General features: G+C 34.4%; 1 protein-coding gene across 1 annotated transcript; it reads right to left on the bottom strand.

The window, feature by feature from the left end:
- Nucleotides 1–851: 851 nt before the first annotated feature.
- On the bottom strand, nt 852–20,342 carry LOC136410355 (ETV5-related protein Ets96B-like). The gene is made up of 9 exons (XM_066392486.1): nt 20,099–20,342; nt 17,785–17,857; nt 17,670–17,711; nt 15,686–15,766; nt 15,097–15,354; nt 1,697–1,774; nt 1,446–1,630; nt 1,289–1,397; nt 852–1,212 (listed from the first exon to the last, which is right to left on the bottom strand). The coding sequence occupies exons 1-9, from the start codon at nt 20,186–20,188 to the stop codon at nt 959–961; spliced, it is 1,170 nt and encodes a 389-aa protein (XP_066248583.1). The 5' UTR covers nt 20,189–20,342; the 3' UTR covers nt 852–958.
- Nucleotides 20,343–23,525: the final 3,183 nt, after the last annotated feature.

Genomic DNA, 23,525 nt, shown 5'->3' with positions numbered 1-23,525 from the left:
CAAATCTACATGTCACAGTATCCTAAAGAATTATTAAGGAAATCAACTCATCGATTTTGATGTGCGTAAACGTGTTTGATTTGCTTGTTTATGATATGTTATCCCAATTTGTTAATAATCATGGGGGTTTGCCATCGAAAATAAATGTTTTTCTTTTTATAAACATTGGAAAAATAGTGGCCAAATTTGATGAGTATGGTAAATTAATATAAAATTTAAAGAACAATAAATAATAATATAATTTCACGTAAACTGAATTATACAAGTTCCGGCAAAAAAATATGCTAATACATGGCGACTTTCCGTTCAAACAATAATTTATGTGAAACTATCCATAAATTGCCACCCGTGAAATTGGCGAAAATTGTCCAAGAATCGACTCTACTATAGTACAAACCGTTGTAGGTTAAAGGCTATATATGGCTATACATATAGACACCTTCAAAATACTCTTTTACACTTGTATTTTGATAAAAGTCAATTCGATGAACTGAATTCGTATTTTTCTACTTTTCAGTCACAATCACAATAAATACATGGAGTGATTCATATGAGTATACACACATTAAAATGAAGAGACCAAGCTAAATGTGTTCTGTCCTAGTTGTTAGTCAGAATATTTCAAGAGGGATTGCATGGGGTTCTTGGGAGTGGACTTTTGCCTTTATAGTGGTGTACCCATATAGACACACACTTGTCTTTGTGATACAATGATTGGCATACGGCAGGATATATTCATTTTAATTAGTGATGAAGAGCGAGCACACATTTTCGTGTTTTGAAGATTACAGTTTCCTTCGTCTTACGCATGTGTACAACGATACGTACTATAGAAGTAAGCCGAGCGGCTGCTTCGACAATCTTAGCTAATTTATGGGTAACTTTTTTAACCAACATTTTTAACAACTTGGCGTACCATACATATACTTTCAACTAATTGGGTTAAATTTTGCCAGAACTAGGTATATCTGCTAGCTCTTGAATCTTGTAGATACGGATGGAGCAAAGGCTGATAAGTGTGAGCAAGCCCGCAATTGTAAAAGCTAATCATGTCTGTATAAGCCAAGTTGTGCGCCTCGAATTTCGGTGCCACTGATGTTGATAAATGTTCAGTTTTACTCGTGGGCTTCATACCCGGGTCTTGATGTCCTCCATAGGCCATATTGAAGAGTGCTTCTGGATCACAAACAAACTTATATACGTATCTTTCACCTGCAAATAACGTTTTTTTTTGTGTGAACACGCATGCGTGTAAAACATGTATTTTTTCTATCGTTAGAAAACATACCTGCAACTTTTTGCATGATTCCCTTCTCATAGTAATACCTCAAAGATCTGCTGAGTTTATCGTAGTTCATTGCTGGACGATTTTTTTGGGCACCCCACCGCCTGGCCACCTTTTTGCAGAATTTTGTTATGGCAACTTTTTGGTTATGGATACCTACCTCTTCTGGCTCAATCAACTTAAACTCCATTCCTCGACCAGTCCAGGCGATACAACCAGCACTGACGTCCGGAGTATCGAGCAGGGCCACCAAAAACTGCCAAAGTTGGAGAGAGCCTCTCCTTCCTGATGACGTGGTGCTCTGGAAGTTGTTCTCTTTAGGATGGTCGTTTTCGATTTTTGTATCTAGATATTGTGGATATTCAGCACAGATATGAGAGTTAATAGTAATAAAAAGAGTTATTTGCTTACTATGATTTGATTGTTTCCATATCGGTTTGTCGTGATTGGCCTGAGGTCGTAGGTTGTCGCATTGAGGCTTAAATGGACCTGTCAAAATGTGTCAATTCTTAAATATGAGGTAATATGCACATAGCTTCAAAAGTTATGCATCACCTCAATTCTTGGATATTTCATTATGTGGTGCAAAAAATATGAAATATTCTACCATCCATAAGTATGTACCCATGGTTATATTTTTATTAAACAAAACCGGGGTACAATATCTTCAAGTAAGCGATGGATAACGCAAAATTAAATCTTAAAATTATCTTGTAATTATATTTGGCTACGACTATAAATTTCATTTTTACAACCAAGGGAATTGTCTACAGAGGGTTCATTTGAAAACTTACCACCCCAAATATCATAAAAACGAAAATGCATATGAAAACACTGAGTAAAGTGGTCTTCCAAGTCCCGAGGAGGAATACTTTTGAAATTATCTGCGTAAATCTAATAGTCACCCCTTACCATTCCGCTACTCCCATTTGAAAATTTTAAATGGCATTCCCCACTTAGTTGTATCCCATATTAAAGGCAATTAAAAGTACAAAATACCGGTGTATTAAGAAACTCGATTTGTCACAGCGTTTTCGAAAAATCAAGGAAAAGCTAATACCACAATTTCAAATACATGCAATAAATCTTCAAACTCCTTAGATTTTTTGATATTTCTTTTTGCTCAACAATTAAATAAATAAATATTTTTTGTCAGATGGGACACATTCCAATCATCGTTTTCGGACAGAAACTCATTTTGCAAAGATTTTGCTATTTAGTATTTGTTAAATTGTGTACGATAGTATGACATTAACATCACAATTAACATGGTATATTCTGTAGAAGAAAAAATAGAAATTGTTTTAATGTATGATACGAATAATCAATCCCGACGGCAGATCACTAGGGTTTTTAATGAGAAATATCCTCACAAAAATATTTCTGATGTCTACATAAAACAACTTTCAGAAGAATTTACAACCTCGGTATCAATTTCAATCAGTAGCCAATTTAAAACGAAATTAAACGAGAGTATTGAATGAGGCTTTCACAATTGAACTGTTGGAGCAATCTGTGGCTGAACCAACCACATTAATTAGAAAAATATCCCGTCAAACTAGAATTTCAATTGGTTCTATTGCGAAAGTGACAAAAATACACAAATTTATCCCATACAAAATGCAAATTCATCAGGTACTGACTGCGGATGATCCCGATCGTAGAATTGAGTTTTGTGAAAGCATGACAACACTGATTACCACTACCTCAAATCTTGTTAAAAATATCTGTTTCTCCGATAAGTGCACATTTTATTTAAATGGTTTTATTAACAAGCAGAATTATCGTTATTGATGCGACCAAAATCCTCATGTTTTTCAGAAAGGCCATACTCGGTGGCCTCAAAAAGTTAATGTATGAACTGAAATATTGAGAGATACTGTAATTGGACCATTATTCATCGACGATAACCTTGTTAGTGAATTATACCTCTCATACCATATGTTACAAGAGTCAATCATCTTGTCACAGGAGCTGTAGCTACGCAAGTAGACCACAACAGTTATTATGTACCCAATGAAAATCTTTTACACTTTCAATAAGGCAGAGCACCACCATATTATGTCGTACCGGTGCGACAATGGATTGATGGCCGATTTCCAGGTAGATTGATTGGGAGAAGAGGAGCAATTGAATAACCCCCAAGGTCTCTTGATTTTCTAATTTGGGGCCATCTTAAATCAATTGTTAATAAATCAAATCCTGAAGACATTGATGAACTAAAAAATCGCATCACAGCAGAATATCAGGGCATTACTAGAGCCATTTTTCAAAAGGTCCGACAGGAATTCGAAAGTAGGTTATACATAATTTGTGTTTAGTACAAAATGGAAATCATTTTGAGCATCTAGTGACTTAAATGTGACAAAATCACAAGTCTAAAAACGTTATTGCTACACATTTGCTACGGGTAAGTTGATGTTTTTAGCTCCATTGATAAATAACACTAAATTGACTTTTTTTTGTTTTTCTGTGATTTTTCGAAAATTCTTTGACAAATTGATGCACCGATATTTTGTACTCTTAGTTATCTTTAATATGAGGTGCAAGTTGGTAGGAATTACCATTTAAAATTTTCAAGTGGGGGTAGCGTGGTGACAAAGGGTAACTATTAGATTTACAAAGACAATGTCAGAAGTGTTCCCCCTCGCAACCTGGAGGACCACCTTACTTAGAACTTTCATATGCATTTCCGTTTTTACTATTTTTAAGGTGGTAAGTTTTCAATTGACCACGGTGTATATTGAGGAGCTAAAGTCGTTCTGAAAAAAATTTTAATATGATTAGCGTACTTTGTTTTTTGGCTTTTTAATAAGATATGTGTTGACATTTGCGTTTGTGCAACTTTCAACTAACCAATCATATTTTTCTCCTCTGTGTATCTGTTAGGCGTTAAATCATTTAAAAGAAGGACGTGATTTTCCTAATCAAACTTTTTAGTGTTTTTGAATAAAATTTGAAAATTATACCTAAGAATAGGCAAATCTTACTTGATATTCGTGCATTAATAGTACCCAAACATAAAATTGGTATAACTAATCGCCAAATTGCACGTGACTTAAAAATATCTTTCCAAATTATTAATTACCACGTAAAAAAAATTAACAATCTTCAACTCTTATCCAACAAAAAACGGTGTGGAAAACGACGGGTGACAACAGTAATTAAAGATAAAAATATGGTAATCACATTCAAAATAAATAAACGACTCATAGCTCCGGAAATCGCTACCACCATAAATTTATCTAGTACCAATCTCATCCGTATCACCACGGTAAAATGGCAACTAGCAAAAAGTGGCCTTAATGGAAGAATCGTTACCAAGAAACCATTCTTAAGAAAATCAAATGAGCGGAAAAGATTGCTGTGGGCAAAGTTGCATAAAGATTGGACAATTGGATTATAGAGCGACGAATCTAAATTCGAAATACACTGACTTTCAAAAGAAACGCAACACCAACAAGAACACATCGCAGGTATTTGAAATTTTGGTATGATGTTAGATTTGTAAAGAGAAAGAAATTATTCAAATTTCGAGTTTGTACTTGATGCAATATGAAAATTTTCTTTACTTGCTTATCTGTGACAACCATTCTTTTCGCAACTTTCTCTAGGGATAGATAGCGATAAAGGTATTATTATTTGTATCATATTTAACGTTTGATGGTGCAATATGCCTCTTATTCGCCAAAATGCAGCTTACCGCCAATTAGTTCCCTTTGAAAGAGAAAGAATTGTTGGCATGCATGAAGCAGGTTTATTTATCCGCGACATTGCACGAAAATTGAATTGAAACGCATCAACAGTGCTAAGAGCTTGGAGAGATTGATCTAACAAAGGGTTAGTAAATAGTCATTGTGGTAGTGGTCGCCCAAGAATGACGAACCAACGAAAAAATCGGGATTTCGTCGTTCAGCAACAGGCGCCCCGATTGAAACAATCCCGTCTCTTAGTGCTAACTGGGTAGTCACCCTAAATCAAAAAGTCCCCTTAGTACTATTTATCGCAGAATTCAAAGTTTCGGAATAAATTCAGAGCGTCCTATGCATCGGCTTCCATTAACACGAGACCACAGGGTGGCCCTACTGGAGAAGTGTCGTCCGAGGGTGCAATGGGTGGATGAGTAGAGAAAGATTATCTTCAGTGATGATGGTTACGTGTTAGAAGGCGCAGAGGAGAGCGATTAAATTTAGACTTTGTGGAAAGACACCATTCTGGTTTAACACTAGGTGTCATGATTTGGGATACCATCTAGTATAGTAGTCGGTCTCCTCTCGTTTTCCTTTATGGTCGATTAAATGCTCAGAAATACATTAATAATGTCTTAGAACAGGTTTTTGTACTATAAATGCGTAACCATGCTGGAATCACATTCCTACAGGATATTGCGCGACCACACGTAACCAACTTTACTTTGAGGTATTTGGAAACCGAAAATTTGGATAGCTTGTCTTAGCCGGTTCGATCTTTAGATTTATCCCCAATAGAGTACGTATGGGATATAGTGGATTGGAGACTTCAACGTTTAGCTCGTTCTTCAGAGACCATAAATGAACTCTACGAACTGGTGCGCAGATTGCCTGGGATACAATACCACAAAAAGATATTGACAATTTAATTTTGAACATGCCACGTCGCTTACAGGAGTGTATTAATTTAAGGAGAGATGCCACCCATTATTAAGTTTTTTTTACTTATTCAAAAAAATTGTCTTTTGATATTTTAATCGTTTTTATCTATCACACAACCCAACATCATGCCAAAATTTCAAACGTGTACGATGTGTTCTTCTTGCTGTTGCGGTTTTTTTGAAAGTCAGTTTATTTGGCTCAAAGCGTCGAGTTTTTGTTTACAGAAAACCGGGCGAACTTTGTACTAAGTAATGTTTGGTGTCATCAATTAAACATGGGGGAGGTTCAGTGATGGCCTGAAAGTGCTTTGAAAGAGTTTCCATTCGGAAACTTTACAAAGTGGAAGGAATAATGAAGAAAGAACGATATTTAAGTATTTTGCAGGAGTAAATGTCATCTATGAGCTAAATGTCTGAGTCCAAATTTATTTTCCAACATGATAACGACCCGAAACATTCCTCAAAAATTTGATGTGAATATTTGTAGTCACAGAAAAAGGAAAATAAGCTTGATGTGTTGATCCGGCCACCACAATTGCCCGAACTCAACCTAACAGAATTACTGCGAGATGAACGAGATCAGAAAGTTCGAACAATGTATCCAACGTCAACAGAAATGTTCAGGAATTTGCTGAAAGAAGCGTGGCCTGAAATCACCAGTGAAACACTTGTAAAATTACTGAATAGAATACCAAGATTGTGTGTCGTTGTGATTCGATATAAACGAAGGCATATCATTGAATCTAAAATTTATCTTGAAAGTGCCTAATTTCTTAGATGTATTCTAATAATATAAATCTTCATGTTTTTAAATTAAAAATACATATTTCGTTGCAATTCTTTAACATAAACTGGAGATGAACATATTTTTTAAGGTGGGCAAATCTTATAACGGTAGTGTATTTATTTATTAATGAATTGTGATTAAAAATCAATTAATTTGTACCAGAATTATTTTATTATTAAATTTTAAACAATAAAAACATTTTTTTAAAGACAAAAAACGAAAATTTTCTTTCAAAATTTTTAAAGTAAAAAAGAAATTAATAACGTAGTATATTTCATCCCGTGGCATCAATATAAGCTTAAAGACGTCTATGTTTTAAACACGGTTACCTACAAGATCTTGAGGAATATACTGCCATTCTTTTGCAGCAACAATAACAAGCTCGTGGATGGTTTTGGGAAGATTTTTTCAAGAGTTCACAGCTCTGGAAAGTATATCCTCAACAGGTTCTATAAGGATCATATCAGGCGTCAAAGCAAGTCAATCTAAACATTTGATTCTCCCACTTTAAAGGTTGTCATTTACCACCATAATACTATGAGGATAGGCACTGTCATCTATGATGACTAATCTATGACCAACAGCCCCACGCCATAGTCTAAGACATGGATTCAGAATGTCCCTAATGTATCTATCGCCCGTCATTGTCGCTTAAACGTGAACTAAGCATATGTCGGAGATTATCCCAACCCAAAACATGATACTTTCTCCCAGAAAAGAAGGCACACAGCAATTGTAAGCAAGTTGAACAACTCTTGTTGGTTCTCTCCAAATATGAATTCGGCGACTATCGTTTAATAGACAAATTCTGGTGTTATCAGAAAAAAGAGCAAAATTCCAAAATTCTTCGGGTAAAAGTATGAGCTGTTCAGCCCATTGTAATCGACGAAGTCTTTGTTGATATTGTAGCCAAAGAATTCTTATTGGGCGATGATATTGTAAACCAAACTGAATAATTCGTCTTCTTAGCGTTGAACAGAAAATAACAACTCCAAGTGCAGGTCCAACTTCTCTTCAAAGCTCTAATATTGCCACAGTAGGATCTCGCCGAATTGTTCAGTGTCTATAGGGTGACCCAATTTTATCAAGTCAAATTTAAAATTTAGGTTCTACTAATCAAAGTAAACAAATTTAATTCTATAAATTTTAATTTAATTTTTCATCAATTCCGAGATATTGATGTTCAGAAAATTTCTAATTTATCCACGCTCCAATTGTTTTTAAGCAGTTACAAATAAGAGTTTTGCTTATTTCAACTCATAATTTTTTTCATTTAAATTTCTTAAAGTATTTGCTTTATTGAAATTTTTACTTCCAAAATAAAAACAGTGTTCTTATCAGGCTGACTGAGAAAAGTTTTTACTTCAAAAAACGTTTATTATTTTACAGATTCATTTACAAATCAATAATTTAGTTGTGATTTAATATTGCTTGATAGTAATTTTTTAATTCCGAAATTAAAATGCTTTATATGTACTCGAATGGAAAATATGCTGACATTCATTTTTATTACAGCCATGCTTGGGGTATCGCAAGAGAAGTTCAAGGGTTGTAGATAGTTGCATTTCCTCAAAGACGCCATCCCCTCGTGAAATTTTTGTATGAGTATATGGAGTTCTTAAAAAAACAAGATCGTTTATTATTGTGAGAGATCATCAGTTGTGCCTCAACAAGATGACGTTATTGCCAATCATTTCAACAATAAAAGTAGTAGACGAGACTGTAATATATTAAACATTCCTAGAGAAACCAGTAGACAAACTTTAAGAAGAGACGACAGGCATCCTTTTCATATTTGCCAAGTGCAAGAACTTTTAGTTGGAGATTTTGAAAGGCGTATTAGATTTTGCAAATGGTTTATTAATGCTATGCAACTCGATAGACAACAATTGTAAATGATTTTGTGGACTGATGAAGTTACATTTACTCGAAGAGGTCTGTTGATTACGCGCAATAAACATGTATGGCCACATAAAAATTTTTATTCCACGTAAGAAGATCGCTTTCAATGTCAGTTCAGCGTTGATGTTTGGAATAGACTAATCAACAATCGACTTGTAGGTCTATTTTTTCTGACAAATAGACTTAATGCCAAATATTTTTTGCATTTCTTGCAAAAACAGCTTCCTGTTCTTTTGGAAGATTTGATGTTAAACGGAAGACAGCATCACTGATTTCAATTAGGTGTACTGCTCATCAGAGTCGACTTTTTCGAAATTGGCTAAACAGCAATTATGCTGAGCGCTGGATCGGAAGAAATAGACCTGTAGCCTGGCCTGCTAGATCTCCAGATCTTACCCTACTCGACTTCTTGTTGTGGATAACTTTAGAAGCTCTGGTTTACAGAAATCCTCCTAGAACAAGAGAAGAGCTAATTGCTTCAATCCGAGCTTCCTGTCAACTTATAACACCATGTCAAATAGCAGCTGCAATGCATTCGATATTTCAAAGATGTCGAAGTTGCGTAACTTACAATGGAGGCCTCTTTTAATCGTTTCCTCGGTAATTTAGGGTTCAATAAATGGCAAAATAAAAACATTGAAAACGACGAAACTGACGAAGAAAATTAAGTGCTTTGAAATAAGCAAAAAAATTTATTTAGAACTTCTTAAAAACAATTAAAGCGTGGACAAATTAGAAATTTTTTGAACATCAATGTCTCCGAATGGATGAAGAAATTGAACTAAAGTTTATAAAATTAATTTTGTTTACTTTCATTAGCAGAATCAAAATTTTAAATTTGGCTGGATAAAATTGGGTCACCATGTACAGCGATTCTGTCTTTGGTTAGTAACACGTCTACAGCCACTTCTGAGTCTATCTTGCTCAGAGTTAGTTTCTAAATCGCAATTTCATATGCGGAAGACGTCGACTTGGGAAACGACTATTCGCTCAGCTATAAACTTGTGTGATTAACCTTTCTTCCACTAAAGCCACTATCTTGCACGATTAATTTGTAGTATCACTTGGCTATTCATGGTTTCGCTTTGAACCCTAAAATGGTATTAGCTCATCCCATTAAAATAAACCCCGAATTCTTTATTTAACAAAAAAATATGTAAACAAATTTTTATCGATACGAAAAGGGTACCGTTGATAATAATAAATCATAAATATGAAGATAATAAAAAATTCTTCACCAAAACAAGAAGTAAAATACCTCGGTATAATACTTGACCAAAAACTGAAATTTACAAAACACGTACAAAACGTAAGATCGGAGGTTATTAAAAGATCAAAACACTTCAGAGGACTTACGTACAAGGACAAAGGAGTCAGTACTAAAACCGCAACCAATATATACAAAGCGATCTGCAGACCGTTACTAGACTACGAACACATATTGAGAGCGAATGCTTCAGTCAAGACAAAAAAACACATACAGGTAACAGAACAAATCGCACTAAGACTAATAACAAAAATTAGACATCCTCAAAACCCCTTGCACAACCCTTCCAACGAACTCCTGTATGAACGCACACAACTGACTAAAATAACGGAAAGACTAACGCATCTAGAAGCGAAATGGAGGGACAACCATCACAATTGGACTTTACTGAACCTCTTTTGCCTAACAAGACAGACGAGACAACACCGATTCCTGTTCCCCTCTAAAACCCTGCTGGACTACTTCATGGAGTGAGTTTTTCATTTTTCCGGCTGTCTAATTGTTTGTTTTCTTCCCTTCTATTAGTTTTAATACCTTTAAGTTGTATTTCAGAAAGACCACATTGGTCGATAGCCCATTTCTTAATTGAGAAATAAAGATTATATATATATATAAAAAATTCTTGCAGCAAATCATTTTGAAATAGAAAAATCAGATAATGCAAAACTTTTAAAGCTATATGTATTTTTTTGGTAGGTATTTGGCCTGCTTTTACTTTTACCACGTAAGGTAAGGACACCGGTGGTGGGCACTGTCCCGGTAGTGGGCACTTTCAACTTTGACAATTGGTAATAAATTGTTTCTACGTATGATATTCAAAGAAGTGCGATTTTGTTCGTTAATTCCTGTAATGTCAATAAATTGAAATGCAGTTTCTTTTATGCCTCAGTGCCGGTTTAAGAGCGTATAAACTGTGACTATGTATAGATGTGTCATGAGACGCACTAATATTTCCTACATTAGATAAGGAAGTAAGGATAAAATTTTGATCATCAGGGGGATATATCACACAATTTCTGTGCATATAAGCTTTTAATCTAACAAGAAAGGCACAAAAACCCCGTTTTCAATGCGTAACATATCATGAGATATTATTTTGATGTTTTTTTAATGTGTGCCCGCTAATGATTCAGAGAATTTCATGTCTTAGTAGTGGGCACTCCTACCCACTACTGGTACTTTGCGACTTTTACCAAAATACCTTTTTTTACGGTAACTACTTAAGCATAATTCGGCATGTAAGCATATCGTATTTCGGTCCTATTAGATTCTGAACTTGTGAACCAATAGTGGGCATGATGTTTTTATTTTTGACAGCTGTCAAATATTTAATTATTGATACGCTAAGAATTGTTTTAATCCTTTAAAATACAATACGTGGTAGTCTCTGTGGTCTGTTTACGATTTGTTCTCCAAAACGCAAGTACTATGAGGGAGAAATCCAAATTTTGGAATTACTCGCAGGATGCCATGGAAAATGCTCTGCAAAAAGTTAGATTGAGGAGGCTTTTAGCAACTATTGCGAAGAAATACGGAGTACCGCGTACGTCATTACAACGGTTCAAGAAGAAAGTGCATTAAGTTAAGAGAAAAAAGTGACCGCCTTCGACACTTGGCGTGAAAGAGGAAAGTGATTTAAAGAAATGGATACTGTCAATGGCACAGGCTGAGTTTCCTATCACTAAAATGCAGGTTTTAAATAGTGTTCAACATGTAGTCAATGTTGAGAAAATAGCAAACCCCTTTGCAAATGGTCGTCCCGGTCGAACATGGTTTCAAGGATTTTTGAAAAGAAATCTGTCTATCTCGAAAAGGGTCCCACAAAATTTGGCTATAACTAGAGCTTCAATTAACGGTGAGAGACTGTTAAAATGGTTTGAAAGCCCCCTAAATTATATACAATTATATGGGTATCCACAGAAATAATACCTAACGTAGTGACTTCAAGAGAATGGCAACAGTACCATGAAGGCAAAGCACAAAAGAAAGCAGATGTACAGATTGGAAGAAAAGAAAAGCTGATATTAAGCAAAAGGAACGTGAAGAAAAAGAACTGACTAAAAAAAAGAAGGTGCAAGAAAAGCAACAAGTCAAGCAGAAATTACAGGAGCAAAGAGAAAAAAGAGAAAAAGATTTGGAAAAGTTGCAAAGAAGCGGAAGTTTAAGCGCAAAGAATTGAAAGTGAGACGGAGACAGACAAGCAAGATGAGTGGTTCGCATTGAGTAGCTTAAATGACTCCCTATGTCTGGATAGGGGGTCTGTAATTGAAAGTTAGAGTTGAAAACTTTATTGTTTTGTTGTTTTTCGCTTCCTAAATTTGTATTTTTCCTGTTTGACACATAATAAAATCAAAAATTTCATTACAAATAGTCTCTTGTGTTACAAAATTTTCAATACTTGCTGTTTAATTAAACGAGACATGTCCTCTACCGGAACAAAGTTGTGACCACTACTGAAAATTTCCTGCCCACTACCGATGCATTTGACAACCTTCAAAAAACCTATTATTTCTACCTGTTCATAAATCCAAATGAGTATTTCAACACAACAGGCTTATGAGGAAGAGATTAACATAAGTTCAAAAACGCGAAAATGTCGCTTACAGCCGAAACTGTTAAAGTCAATATACAAAATAGTAAGATTTCTTCCTTAAAGTGCTCACTACCGGTTTTCTTACCTTATCTCTTGGGTTTAAATCTGGCGAGTCGGACAACAATGCTAATTTGTCTTAAAGCAACAAAAAATTTGAAATGACTTGATGAAACGTTTTTGAAGTAACACTCGTGTTTTTTGTTTCAAAGACGAATTTAATTGCCTAAATACACTACTGCTCATGAAAGTATAGACACCTGCTTAAAATTCCACTATGCAATAAATAATTACGTTTTTCATATTGAATTTTATTTAATATAACTCTGTACCATTTTCTTAGACAATATTGTCTTGAATTAGAATAATCAGTCACTTTTTTTAGTTTATTTTTTATAAATACTTGTTATGTCAAAAAAATAAGAAAAGAAGGCTTAACGCTTTTACGATTTCAAACCGTCACATAACACTTCGAATTCTTTTGTTTTTTATCTGTATCTATGGTTACACAGATATTTGTTTACATTTACTTGTTAATTTGACAATTGATCTTGTACTGTTCATTCCGACTTTTTTAACATCTTTACTTTAAATTGTTGCCACAAATGGCTCGTGGTAAGCCCCTCTCCATAGAAACGCGTTCAGTTATTCTCACTTTACACCGTGAAAATATCAGTGCATAATATTACGAAAAATAAAAAGTTTGTGCTTTGACAGTAAATCTTACTTTACAACGGTACAAAGAAGCGCCCTGGACCATCGCGAATAACATCCAATGCACAGTATCAGTTCATTAAACTGACAAGTAAACGAAATAGAAAATTGACCGGTCCAGATATTGCTGCCGAGTTTAATCGGGGCCCTGATAAACCAATATCAGTTAGCACCATAAAGCGACGCCCACAAGAGGGTGATCTTCATGATCGAATTGCGACCAAAAAACACTGTTACGACGTGGTAATAGGGCTAAACGGCTTCAATGGGCAAAAAAATATCGTTCCTATACAATTAAACAATGACAAAATGTATTATGGACCGACGAATCCAACTTTGAAATTTTCAGTCAGAAACGAAGAATTTTCGTACGTCGGTTTAAGACTGAAAAAATGATCCCAGATTGCATTGCTCAGACTGTCAAACACAGAGGTGGCTGTTTTAGTATGGGGCTACTTCTCTTTGACTAGTGTTGGAGGCTTAGTAAAAATTGAAGGCATTATGAGAAAAGAAGATTATAAAAATGTTTTAACAGAAAACGTCATACCATCTGGGCTGCAATTAATAGGACATAGATTCGAAATGATGCAAGACAACGATTCTAAACATTCTTCAAAACTATGCAACAACTATTTAACACATCAAGAAGAACAAAGAACGCTCAAAATGACGGTATGGCCTTCGCAGACTCCAGATCTCAATCCCATTGAGTTGCTATGGGATGAGCTTAACCGAATAATAAGAAAGAAGCGTCCCACGTCTAAACAGCATTTGTAGGGTCTTCTTCAAGAAGCCTAGAGAAATTTACAGCATTATAAGTTAAGAAAATTAATTGAAAGAATGCCTAGGGTCATAAAAGCAGTAATAAATACAAAAGGTGGTTTTTTTGACGAAAAAAAAAGTTTAACATTTAAGTTCATTTTTTCTACTATTTTGTTCATTTTTGTTTCCTTTTACGCATTAATATATTCCTCATTAAATGTTTTTCTTGTTTGAAAGTCTTTAAGTATACTTTTCATCAAGTGTCCATACTTCCATGAGTGGTAATGTATTTCTCTTAGGTAAAGGTTTCTTTTTATTTTTTGCATGCTGGTAGATCATTGAATTTTCTGGTTTTCTGTCCTTTTTCAGTTTTGCACATGCCATTAATAGAGCAAATTTGTTAATCTGAGTATCCAAAAAAGTAATGCATTAAAGGAAACTTCCCATTTACACACAAGACGGTAATGTTGGATTGCTACACTAGTCAAAGTGGAAGAATGTAGAATTTGCCTGGTATTCCCAATATTATGCAAAGAGTGAAAAAGACGTGAGAAAAATGTGCTATCAGGCAATCAAAATTCATTGTAAGGTTTTAAAACCGTGCCACAGGCACTGAAGGGATCTTGTAGATGAACCTATTATATTTTAAAATTGGGGATGCAAATTGGTTTTACGAGAAATCAATAGGGAGAAGCACTGAGAGTACGTTTAAAATATATTGCCGTCATGTGTTATACTATACACAAGAATCAAATGGTTCAGGTTGTTAAAACCACCATATAGACCGTTTCCAACGTCCTCAGCCTCTTGTTGACTTAACAGTGAAAGGGCCCTGCTTGCATAATCGCTTTATTAATATTGATTGCCCTCAATTAATATCTTCACCCCTGGGTTTGTTGGATTACATGGCCCCCGGATATTTGGCGAAACAGCAGAATTAAAAATCATAATAATAATCAACGTTTGGAAGTTTCGTTGTTGAGATCCGTCAATTCTAATTGAATAGAAAATTTATTTTCTGCGAGAAATAGTTTAAGTTTGAAGTTTTTAAGTAATTAAAAAAACTTAAATTTTAATTATTTTGTAGATATTTCTGCTCAGTTTCACTTTCTACGTTCGTCATAGAGATTGTTCTTACGCTAAAAATTCGAACACTCACCAGCATTTTCTTTATCACCAGGTTCTTGCTTGATCGTCTGATCGTGGGGTGAATTTTCTGATATTATCTTCGGAAGATGTTCCTCATTATTCCTATGAACCGGCAACGTGCTTATCCTATTGTACAGAGAGTTCGAATAAAAACATCCAGAGTGCTGGTAAGCGTTCGTGTAAATTTCCTGGAAATTTTCGGTGCTGTAACTAGAATGGCTGAATGGGGTCCTTGAGAAGTTAGCGTGGGACTCTTCCAGTTTGATGTCTGAAAAAGGAATGCTTTCGTTGGGAGTATTTGAATAAACTCTCGATTTTTAGTACATCTCGCGCGTTTGTCAGTTTTTCAATGCATCATGCTGTGCGAGGGATCGACCTCTGCAGCCGAGAGTCTTTCAGGAAGCGAAACGTCAATTTATTTCGTGTATCAAAACTCCGCGGGAGTCTCAATTTTTGTCCTTTTATGTCATCTAACTTCTTCATCTTTAGAAGTTATAATTTAATGTTTGCGCTTGTCACCCGTAGGTATTAGTGAAATGAGAAATTATTGTCGCAACTTGAGGTATGTCGTTGCCTCAAATGGGATTTTGCAAACTCACCATTATTATTTGTACTCTGTGTGTCGTAACCATCCGGCTCCGGAACATATTGCTCGCTGTCGTTTGTTTCGGAGTTGTGTGCTAGAAATACATAGACTGGAGACTTACGATCAACAATAAAAATAACAATTAAGACAAATGTTGGAAACAACATACAGGGTGGGTCATCGAGAATTGTCTACTTGATTTTGTGAGCGTTTGCTGGAGAAAACTGAAAAACGCTCGAACCCGTTTGTAAGCTGATAAGTGAACGCATTTTGACTGATCTACAGTTTCTGTTTAATGTTTGTTTTTCGGAAAAATGTTCGTTTTTCCTAAATGGTACATTTAAAAGACATAATTGTCGCTATTAGTTATATTCTAATCCAAGAATTTTTCTGAAGACATGTACCCAGCACCCCGAAAAATTAAATGTGTGGACAGGAATTTATGGAGATTGGATTGTTGGTCCATTTTTTTAGCTGGCAATTTAAGAAATGTAGAGTTGTTAGAAAACGCCATTGATCGAGTAATAACAACTATTATCGAAGAAGATAACCGATGTAGCGTAGAAAATGTGATTTTCCAACAAGACGGTGTCCCGCCACACTACGTCATGACAGTAAGACAATTTTTAAATGACAATTTTCCAGAAAGGTACATTGGTAGCAGAGATCCTATTGAGTGGCCCGCTCACTCTCCCGATATAACTTCACTGGACTTTTTTTATTGGCTATTTAAAATCAAAAATTTATTCCACACAGCCAAATTACTTAGAAGACTTACGTCAGTGGATTGTATACAAATGCCGCCAAATAATACCTGAAGTATTTCAAAATATCCGACAATACTTCGAACAAGTCCTGTATTATTATATGGAGGTTGGTGGTGGCCATTTTCAACATTGACTGGACTAAAAATGGTAAGAAATTAAATTTTTGATGACGTATTTTCTCGAAAACTACTAATCGAAATTACGAAAAATTGGTATCATTGAAAAGAGAATTTAGAGCGTTTTAAAACAAGTTGCCACTCGACACCCCTTTCCATTCAAAAATTTCAAGGTCACTAACACCCCTGCCAGACGATGACATTTACTTTCATAATAATATGAAAGGAATGTGTCGCCCTTAAATCTAAAATTGATAGATCCGAGCGTTTTTCAATTTTCTCTAGCAAATTCTCACAAAGTCAAGTGGAAAGTTTTCGATGGCCCACTCTGTATCATTCCCCTCTAACACTATTACTACAAAGCATTAATGTATTTAGGTATAACAAAAACCTCTTTAACCTCGCATAAATAATTCGTATAGGATCTAATGCAGGGTAATTACTTTAGCGTAGTGTAGCTGTATCAAAACAGGCGGGAATTTCGCCTGTAAAATTCCCGAGTTGTGAGAGATATCCCTCAGGGATCATGTCGACCATTTAGGGCATTCATAATTGATAATGCTTTTAATCTTTGAATCAACAAGTAGAGAGCTTCCGTGGTTTTTCTTCGGCTCTTAAAATTATTTTGTTGGCACAAAACAGGCGAATAACACATATCAGACTTACGATTAATGGAAATCACGTGACTAGAGTTCGAATTCAGTATAGAGATACAATTTGAAAAATGTGGCGCATCAAAAAAGACGTTTTATTGTTATCATCTCTTAAAAAATGTATTTAACACAAGCTAAAAAGAGACAGAGCTTAACAACTGTCGCAGACGTAAAGAAACGAAAACTGACAAAGGCGAATGAACATGTCAAACGCTCTGTCATTGAATTCGTGCCAGATTAATTAGATCAGTAGCTAATTTCGCCGCGTCTTCTCGTTTACATAAAATAAAAAACTGGTCCATAATCGTAATAACCGTCTTAATAAAGTAGTTTTTTGTAATTGAACCAAATAGACGCGAAAATAGCTTTGCTCCTATGTAACCGATTTTGTCTACTCCCACAGTTTTAGAGATAACAATAGCGACAACTTAAATAAACACCCTGTATATTTCCTGTATTACCTTCTTGGTGCCAAGATTCCCGCCACTCTGTAGAGAATATTCCTGAAATTGGCATTATAAGTGGTTTATTTCATGATGTAACTAAATAAATGTCCCTTCTAATTTGCAGTCTTACCGGCAGAATGCGGAGCCTTGTAATGATCTTGAGTGTGCTGGTAATAGGGTGACGTGGAACTGAATAAGCAACCCTGCAACAAACACTTTGTAGTTGTTTATGTTCTTTTGTAAAGTTGAAATTTCTGTATTTGCCCCTAAACTTTATTAGCTGATTAAAATATGCCCATTGTGTAACACGAATAAATTTATTGGCTTCATTAATCATCCACTTTTAAGCCATTGTCAACAACAAAAGTTATTCAAATCAGTTCATCCGATCAATCAAAAAAAAATAAATAAATAAAACCAAACAAAACCTAAAAGTAAATCAAACAAAGGCTTTTCTCTTCGACATATTGAAAACCAGTTTCATCACCTAATGATATTGTCTCGTGAAAGAACAAAGTAATAGGGCCAAATATGACAAAAGCAAACAATGGTACGTCGACACCACAAATGGGTGTTTCATGTGTGTTTGTCGGGTGTAGGGGAAAGTAAATTAAATTGGCTAATTTATAGAAGTTAATTTTCTTTAGTAAAGGTAATATAAGTAAGAGCTTTACGGGCCACAACAACACTATTGTACGTGCGTTTATAATGATTGGATTGATATGATGCTGTTACAAAATATTATGAAGGAAGGTCAATTTCTTCTAATTCGGTTTCAAATGTACCGACAACGTTTTTCTTACTCACTCCAATCATATTGCTATAGAAAAATTGTCCCGTTTTCGAGCTGTTAAATTAAGTTTTTCGAAATTAAGTTTCAAAACCAAGATGGCGTCGCCTCTTTTCTCACTATTAGTTTTCGTTTCACAAAAATCGAGCACAGATTTACTATGTGTATGCTACGATGTACAGGGTGTCCCGTAAATCAACGATATCCCTTGAAGAGTGAATAGGCCAACTCAAAATAAGTCGATTTAACTAAACTTGCCTTAGTTCAAAAGTTGGTAATAACCGAAATACAGAGTGTCAAAGGTGAACAAATAAATCACATTTTCTTTAATACGTCTCCACTGCTCCGAACTAATTTCACGAAATTTTGTATTCGGGAATTTCTTAAAATGAAAAATTCAAATTTATCGATGATTAATAATAAATAATTAATTAATAAACAATAAATTTGCATGCATCATCAGCTTTAGATGCTTTTTTCTCGGAAACCGTTTCTTCTAGCGACTTCAATAAGGTATACATTTTTTAAGCATAAAAATGTTGAAAGAAAAGATTTATCTAGTTCAAAATGACATACACCGTGGCACAAAAAAGTTTTAGCAGTTTAAATGAATCTTAATGACCTCCTCTAGCGCCTTCTAGAAGATACACCGAAACGTCAATAAATTTGAGTTTATTATCTTTAGAAATTCCCGAATTCAATTAAAAAATTCCCGAATCACAAATTTTTTTTACACTTTTGACGTCCTGTATTTCTGTTATTACCAACTTTTGAACGAAGGCAAGTTTAGGTTGACTTATTTTAAGTTGGCCTATCTACCCTCCAAGAGATATCGTTGACCTACAGGACACCTTGTATGTGCCTCACTTTAATAGTAACTGAGATGTACCCCGGAAAACCATAAAATTTGAGACGTTCTGGACATGAAAACAATTTAAGTTTCAGTTTGTCCAGGTGACGCCCTATTGGATATTTTGTTGTCACCGTATTTTAATATTGTTATTTTTTGTGTTTTATAGATTGTCATACGTTTAGAAAAACACATACACGCACTTATTTGTTATAAAAATATTTGGCAAAAGCGATAATTATTTATGTTACAAGTCTAGTTCTTGATTTTGTTATAAAGCAAAACACTTTGAAAAATATGGCGTCATTATAACGTTTTTAAAAAAAGTATTTTTGACGCCATTTTGAATCCAATGTAAAGGAAACTTTATGCCATTTCCAAGTATGTAAAAGTAAAAATATGTGGAACCTTATATTTAAAACATCTAAACTTTAAGTTAAACCAGAAGCTGTAAATAATCCCTCTCATATATCAAAAGAAGCAAATTATGAATATATGACATAATGAAAAATTTGTATATTATTTTTGTTACTTAAAACCTTACATAACTATACACCAAAACCCGCTGTGTATAAGGACTTACGTACTTAATTAAGCTAAAAGAATTTACTCAAAAAAAAAAAACATTTAAAGTTGCATGCAGGGCTCTGACTATCAGTTAACTGTTAAAAAGTGTCACTGGATCTAACAAAATTACAGACAGTGTCAAACAAATAACGTACAAATCCACATTATAAAAGGAAAAAAATTGTGGGATCCATTTCCTTTATCGCTTTAATTATTACATGAACATGATGAACTTACCACCGGTCTTCCTAAATCACTTTGATTTGAACCCACCGACGGCACCTGCTGATCATCCTGATTCATTCCGTTCCGAACGCACAAACTCATTATCACCCTTTAATGAACTTAACTCTTAATAGTAAAAAAACTAAATCCAAACCATAATAATTGTTCGTATCATAATTTGTTGATTTACGATTGGCAATTTGATGCTTCAGCTAAGCCGGGGCCACAGGAAATAACCAACAAGTATTGGAAAAGCCGAAAAGCTGTTACATACCTGCAAGGAAAAGCTTCGAAAGTAGAGAGGGGAAGACACGCCTGTTTCCGCCCCTGCGGGGGTCTGTAAGGTAAACTGAGGCCTTGCTTTTGTACGTTAATTATTTAGATTGATTTTTAGTATTGGCAAATAAATGCTTCTTTATATTTTGTGTAATATTTAAATCCATTTAAACCAGTTTGTAGCTTTTATTAGCTTTAAGTATTTTCAGGACCTTTGACTAACTTAATGTGTACTATACTGCTGGCCAAACCAACCGAATGATGCTCCTTTTTACTCTAACTTTAAAGAAAAGTAACTTGAAAACGCGGCATGTTTGAAAAAGGTAATTGAGTCTCAAAATATTCTGAAATTTGGACAAACAGATATATTTTACATTATCCGCATATTTTTCCAAAGTTTGACCAAGAAGAGTTTCTGTTATGAAACGGAATTTAAATTTCTGGTAAGTGCATCAAATAAGTCTAACACAGAATAAAGAATTTTCGATGATTTCATTCGTATACGATATACCGGATGAGTCAACATTTTATGATATTTTTTAACTGATCGACTAAAGGGGCGTTTGGGTGATTTTCGATGCCTTAATGGCATATTGATACATTTTTACTTCGTGACTTTCAATATTACAAGAGTAATATGCAGAACATTTAATACATTAAAAAATATGTAAACACATTTACTATTGTAAAAGAAAAGTTGTATACGATCACAATCAACGCGACAGACTAACTGTTGACCGGGATTCAAGCTAATAACTATAATTGAAAAGCATTTGTCATTGTGTGAAAACTCGCACTATTCCTTTAAAAGACGTGAGGTCAATGCGGGCGGCTAGCCAAGGCCGTGCTACGAGTTTAATGCCGCTATTAAATATTAAATGGGTTTTTTAGAACAATGAGTTTAACATGAATTCAGAAATGTGAGAATATTTTTTATCCTTTATTTTATCTACGAATTGAAGGGTATGTTAGATATTCACAGCGTTTTTTTGCTTAATTTTTGCAATAATTTTGGGGTGTAATGGACTAATTGGTTTACAGTGGAGTCATTCTGTTCCGCAGGACGAGCGAAGTGAGTTTCAACAATATAATACATGAATTGTACAAAAATACTTTTTTCTAATGAATTTCAGATATGACTTATTCCAATTTTACTTTACAATGAAAAAATTTTACTAAAAAGGCAAATTAAGATTTTTTAAGTTCTGCATCATTTAAAAAAAAAATTCCGAAAAGAGAATAATCAAGTCGATTTTACTTAAAAACGTTGGTTCCGTAAAGTAAATGTTTCGAATAAAAATGAAGGTGAAATACCTTATCGAAAATCAATTTTTATTCTATAATTACTAACATTTCGTTTCTTTTCTTGTGTTCTAATTTATTCGGGCCTTCAATCCAATAATTAAATAATTTTTTTTTAAAAACGTATCGGACCAATTTTAATAAAAAATGTTAGTACTTTGAAAAATAAACTCGACGTTTGAATTTTTCCTTATTGTTAAAATGTGGTTTTAACAATTTTTTCACAAGCCACCCTGTATGCAGAATAGATTTTGTAAAAATATAAATGTCAATATCTTAAAAATTACGCCGGCAATGGAAAAATCCAAAAATACGTTTACCATAATATGATCGAGAAAGATGATTGAGGGTATGATGAACTCATTACCCTCTACCAAATGTCCCCCAGCCACCCCAAATCATTTTTTCTAATAGTAGCACGGATGCGGTTGCGACATATCATCGAAAAGCATTTTCAATTGGCTTTCAATGGTACTGACGGAAGTTTCTGGAATTCCACCCTCAAATGTATGCGGTAATGCTTAAAATGCAAAATTCATGAGTCAGGCACCGAGACATAGAATTAAATGGTTTTCGATCAGAAATAAGTAATAGAACTGATAATTACTTAGAGATTTATTGTAATTAAATCAAAACGTAAAAATTGGCGTTCAACACTAATATTCTTTTATAATAACTGTTCGAAAATAGTCTATTATTTATATACGATATTTACATTCTTGACGCGTATTGTTTTCAAAGAATTGATAATAATAATAAATGTAGAAAATTAGGTATTTTTTCTTTTATCGGTATTTATGAATGTTTTTCTGCCCAGTGAATTGTTGAATTTTGGTTATTATCTAAGTTTCACTTGGCACCTCTTTTCGCAAATTTTCAACCAAAACATTGTTTATTCAATTACGGAACGGGTTGAAATCGGTTTTATTTGTGGTGCTAAAGAACGTTGTTTTTTACGAACCACAGAAATATTTCGTCAGAGATATTCTAGAATGAACATTTATTCTTCCTATGATAGGAAATTAATACAAAATTTTGAAGGAACCTAGAATATTAGATTAGCTTGCCCAAATCAAAGTTCTGGGACAATTTGCCCAAAATCCATTATTATCTATGCTTCAAGCATTTATTTTAACTAGACTATCAACAGCATCGGTCCGAAAAGTTCTAAAGTTACAGAAATTTCATCCGTACAACACTCAATTTCATCAGGAATTGAGTAGAAATGATCCAAACCGACGAATTAAATATTACGAAATGATGCGAGCTTTGATTACCAATTAGTCACGACTACTTTTAACCTTCTGCTTCATTAACGAGTGCACATTTTACTTGAATGGTACTCTTAACAAGCACATTTGTAGAATCTGGAGTAATTGAAACCTTCATGTTATGAGAAATGCAAGTACTCAATATCTACAAAAACAGAATATTTGAGCCGGAACCCTCGGAGATGGTATCATAAGACCTTTGTTTATTAACGGTAATTTAAATGATAAAATATACCGTGATTTTTTAGAAAATGCTATTGAATAATTGATCATTTATGAGCCAGAGAATCAACGGAAAGAAAATGGCGAATTACAACTGGACGAAAACTCATTAAGATTTTTACAGAATGGGGCACCACCACATTTTGTTCTGCCCATTAGGCAGTTGTTAGATAACAATTACCCCGTAAAATGGATTAGAAGGAGAAGAACGACAGGGTGGCTCTCTAGGTCTCCCGATCTTACACCCTTGGATTCCTTTTTGTAGAGGCCATTGAAATTTGTAGTTTTAAATACCGAACTAAAAACAATTTAAGAGTAAAGACAGCAAATCAGCAGTGAGTGTCGTACAATCCCTAAAGAAACTTTTA

Source organism: Euwallacea similis, chromosome 8 (assembly GCF_039881205.1).
Source record: "Euwallacea similis isolate ESF13 chromosome 8, ESF131.1, whole genome shotgun sequence".
Classification (NCBI taxonomy): domain Eukaryota; kingdom Metazoa; phylum Arthropoda; class Insecta; order Coleoptera; family Curculionidae; genus Euwallacea; species Euwallacea similis.
The sequence above is the reverse complement of the archived record's forward strand: the minus strand, read 5'-3'. Positions and strand labels throughout refer to the sequence as shown.